General features: G+C 46.1%; 1 protein-coding gene across 2 annotated transcripts in view; it reads left to right on the forward strand.

Annotated features, from left to right (window-relative positions):
- Positions 1-4,639, forward strand: part of SNX29 (sorting nexin 29) — a 283,033-nt gene extending 278,394 nt beyond the window's left edge. For both annotated transcript variants that reach the window (XM_023529637.1, XM_023529636.1), the window contains exon 14: positions 4,496-4,639. In XM_023529637.1, the coding sequence (XP_023385405.1) occupies positions 4,496-4,624 (129 nt within the window). In that variant the 3' untranslated portion in view covers positions 4,625-4,639. The remainder of the gene's footprint in view (positions 1-4,495) is intronic.
- The last annotated feature ends 234 nt before the right edge of the window (positions 4,640-4,873 follow it).

The raw sequence follows: 4,873 nt of genomic DNA on the forward strand, positions 1-4,873 counted from the left end.
CTGGAGCATGGGTCATTGCATGAGGTGCACTGTCATCATGGGCATGTTCCTAACCTCTCTGAGTCTCAGTTTTTGTCATCTGTAAAATGGGGGCAAGAGAAGATCTAGTGCAGAATGTCATCTGGAGAATTAATAATTTACAGCATAAGTATCAGTTACTTCTGTTATTAACATTACTCTTATGCTCATCATAGAAAAAAGTTGACGGTCAGGGAAGGCGAGCTGTAGTCTGGCTCAGATCTAGGGTGTGCACACACATATGAGTTTGTATACATGTGTATGTACATGCACATGTCCTGACCTCATTGCCTAATGGTTGCATCTACTTTTCCCCCACATGAAGTACCATCTAGTTCCATGGATTCTGAGCAAGTTCGCATTTGCTCCAGCTGAGATCGCTCATTAGCAGCCCTTTCCTAAGAAAGTCTTGTTAAAGCAGTTTTGTTGGTGGTGACTCTCTGTGTATTTCTTTTGCCTGTCGCAATGATGTCTTCAAATTCTTCCCCACCCTGATCACATTTAAGGCCACGATCAGAAAACCGGAGGAAGACCCTGCACTTGGTAGGATGGCTGTGAGCGCCCCCGGGGGCCTTCTGGCTCTGGCAGATGATTCTGACTTGGAAGAACCTGATCATTAGGGCCACCTGCCAGGGTCACTGGCTCCCGGATGGACACCCCGTCTTCCTACCCTTTATTCTACAGACTCTGGTCTCCTGCTCGGTCCTCACAGTCCCATCTGCTTTTCTGCCATTTCCTCTTGGCTGCAGTCGCCCTCCTCCTCCCTCACAGCGTCGGCCCCAGTCCTCCAGGCTCCAGCTCCAGCCGAGACCCGCAGGTCAGTCCCGCCGCTGTCGTCAGCGCGTGTTCACATGAGAGGAAGCGGAAGAGCAGAGGGAGGAGGGAAATATTTAACGTGTGTGGTGGGCTGGGCACCACGTTTTACAATCAGTTAATTTTTACACCAGCTCCGAGGATGCTGGTAGTGTTTTTCCTGTTTGAGAGATAAGAAACCTGAAGCCCAGAGACATTAAAGAATTTGACCAGAAACAGTGAGGATGAAGTGTTGAATTCAGAGTTTGTTCATTCAGTCATTCAATAGCTTTTCATCAAGCTCCTGTGATGGGTCTGGCGCTATTGCAGGTGCTGGGCCTGTAACCCTAATCTAAAGGTTCTCGCTGCTTTTTTTATGGCACCATATCATCTTAGGAGGATTTCTCTCAAGCAGATGATAAGGTCCTACGTGGACCATTATTTACATCCCTCACAAAAGCCCGCGTTTGTGGGGTGGGGTGGCAAGCTCCCATAAGGTTGAATGACTGACTTAGGAAAGGGTGCGTTTAGCCAAGTCCAGTCTGGTTGTCCTGGAGACTTGGTTGAGAATGGCAAGAGCAGCTGCCCAATTAGATGCATCCAGCCTTTTTGTGTCCCGTGTTTATCTCTGTCATTCCACGACACTGAATGCAATGCCATGGGAATGCTTGTAGTTCCTTCTGGAGCCGCTGGGTCTAGTTAAATATCTAGGCGATTGAATTTTTGGATAGCCTTTTAGGAAGGAAGGGAGGTGGATCATTCCTTTCAGCCAGAAGGAAAAGAGTAGGAAGTCACACTTCAAAGGCAGTGTCCGCTCTGAAGCCATCCCCTCCAGATTTCTGGATTTTGACTGATGACAAGTACAATGGAATGATAAGTGTTTATTTAAAAACCTAAGCAGCGTGGAGAGTGTTTGGATGGGATTATTATTATTATTATTAGTTTGAAGTATACAGTGCATTGGTTAGACATTTATATAGTTTATAAAATGATCCCCCTGATTGCTTTTTCTCTCCTCTGGCTCTCCACCTCGCCAATACATTACTGCTGACTGCATTCCCTATGCCGTGCTCCCCATCCCCATGACCATCTATCAGCTACTAATTTGTACTTCTTTAACCCTTCACCCCATTCTCCAGGTCCCCCAATGTCTCTCCCCTCTGGCCGTCACCAGATTGTTCTCTATATTTGTGAGTCTGTTTTTGATTAATTTGTTCTTTTTGCTCCTTAGATTCCACATATAAGTGAAATTATGTGATATTTGTCTGTCTCTATCTGACTTATTTCACTCAGCATAATAACCTCTAGGTCCATCCATGTCATTGCAAGTGGTAGAATTTCATTTTTTTTAATGGCTGAGTAATATTCCATTGTATGTATGAACCATAACTGCTTTATCCAGTCATCTGTTCATGGGCATTTAGGTTGCTTCCATGTCTTGGCTATTGTAAATTGTGCTGCCATGAATATAGGGGTGCATAGATCTTTACGAATTATTGTTTTGGTTTTCTTTAGATAAATACCCAGAAGTACAATTGCTGGGTCAAAAGGTATATTCATTTTTAATTTTTTGAGAAACCTCCAGACTGTTTTCCATAGTGGCTGTACCAGTTTGCAGTCCCACCAACAATGTACGACGGTTCCCTTTTCTCCGCATCCTCGCCAACACTTGTTGTTCTTTGATTTATTGATGATAGCCATTCTGACAGTTGTGAGGTGAAGGGATGTTTTAGAAGGAAGCACAATACAGATGAACATTCTGAGCTCTGGGCAACTTCTGCAGCCGCCGCTCGCCGATTGGCCTTTTGATGGAGAAACGCTGGCAACCGAGGCCTGGGCTTTGCTGTTCTGAGGCCCCGTCTAACCCCTGTAGATGTCCCACTTCAGGGAAAAGTAGTACTTGCCACATTTGAACATTACTAGGCACAATGTAAAACACATCGCATGGATCATCTCATTTAATCCTGACTTGTAAAGCAAATGGCCGAAGGGGACATTATTCTCGTTACAAAGGATTCTTCCCCTCAGTGATGGATGAATTCATTTGCGGTATTCTTTTAAATCACAGGTTGGAATCTGGCAAACTGGGCCGCATCCAGCCCATAGGTTGGTTTCATTTGACTAATACAGTTTTTCAGATTGCATTTATTGACAATGTGGAACAACTAAGACCTTTCCCATAAAAATCTTCGATTTCTCATTTCTCTTGAAAAAATGGAAAGATTCAACAGGTCACCCAGGGCTGAGTAGTGGCTGCCCCGATGCAGATGGTCCTGGCTGCATCGCTGTGTCCACCTGGCCTGTTTCTCTCACTGCTTTTACCTGCCTGGTCCCTGTAGACAGAGGCATTTGCGTTGGCCCCTCCGCTTTAAATTATCAGCCTTCTGAGTCTTTTTAAAGCAACGCTTTCTCAGATTTGATTTCATGTACAAACTTTCAGACATGTCATTGATTCAGCATTCAGTCAGCAAATATGTGCCAGAAAATGAAGTCTGCCAAGATGCACAGGAGGTTGGTTGACTGTCGCCTCATGACTTTTTCTGTGGGAAATGACTTAAATTGCAACAAGGGAGGAGCAAACGTACCCACAGCAGCACTTTCCACAGTGGTGTCCCGTGAGAGCATGGCTTCTTAGGACATCTCCGTGCTCAGTCGTGTGCGCTGTTGTGCGACGGCCGGGTTATAGCTCTATGACGACCGCGGACTCCAGGCCGGCGGGGGGCATGGGCGGACGCGGTTCTTCCCCATGTGGAAAGGAACCTTTAATTTTACCTGCAAGTCTTGTGACATGGAGTATACGAATTTGTTCCATTGACCAAAAAGGGCTCTAAGCAGTGACGAACTTCAGAGGCGATAACGGCGGCAGCAGGAAATGCTGTCTGTGCTCTCGTTGTGTCGAGGCAGCACGCAGTGGGCCCGGCCCGGTCGTCTCAGTTACTCCTTGCAGTAACCGCCCGAGGTGGGTGCCGCGGTTCTCCGTGTTTCACTAACGAAGACGTCAGGGCCCAGCACTGGTCAGTCCAGGGTCAGGGTCCTACGACTCGCAACTGGCAGGATGGGAATTTGAACCTGCAGCCTGACTCGCCACCTCCATTCCCTCCTCTCTCCTGCCTGCCCTGAGTCAAGGCACATCCACAAAGACAGTCTGCCTGGATCTGTGTGTGTAACCACGGCCAGGACACTTTATGTCTTCATTAAACCATTATCAAATTCGAAGAAGAATCAGCTGGCATTCAGGAAGGTAGGAAAACATAGCATTTCCATTTTAAATCAGATTAAATTCAGATCATCACCAGAGACCCAGAGGCATGGACTATTCCCAGAGTAGCTAACAAGGTTGAAATTACTTTACGTTGCAGTTTTTCAGCTTGTAGGGAGAAAGTTTTGGTATGGAACCCACTGTAACACAGGTGGAGCCAAGGTATTCAAAATAGACTCAGCATCTTGCGATGGCATGGGAGCCATAAATAAATTTGACTGCAGAGCAGTTCTTGGCAGGAATTTGTTTAAAAAGGCAAGCTTGGAGCAGGTGACACGAAACTCTGTTCTCACTTGCCCTGTACCTGTCACGAATCACCTGGGCATGATTCACTGGCGGCTCCTTGTGTTGTGGTGACTCTAATACCTTAAAGTTCTGCTCTTTTTGTGAAAAGTAATTGGCATACTGTGTTTTCTCTTTGTCCAGGGTTTATATTTAAGCTGGAGACATTTGCTCTTCCTTGTGTATTCTGAAGGGGTTGCAGGTGACAGATCATTTGTTCTCCCATTTTCGAGCTGGAACACCAAGGTACAAGGATGCCATGTTTTCCTGTAGCTGTCCCTTGAGGCTGGTACCACAGGAAACCACAGGAAGCCATAGAAAGCCAAGGGACTCATCATGACCTGAGCACCAGCAGTGGCCAGGCCTTTGAGAATTTTTTGTTAGTTTTATCTTCTTTCCCAGCGTAGGCAGCAGGTAGCAGTAGATGCTTTAATAGACAAAGACACTGAGTATGTGACACTAAGCATATGTTATGTCACCTATTCAAGGTCACCCAGATGATAAAGCTGGGATGCAAAACTA

This window comes from Pteropus vampyrus, unplaced genomic scaffold (genome assembly GCF_000151845.1).
Source record: "Pteropus vampyrus isolate Shadow unplaced genomic scaffold, Pvam_2.0 Scaffold40, whole genome shotgun sequence".
Classification (NCBI taxonomy): Eukaryota; Metazoa; Chordata; class Mammalia; order Chiroptera; family Pteropodidae; genus Pteropus; species Pteropus vampyrus.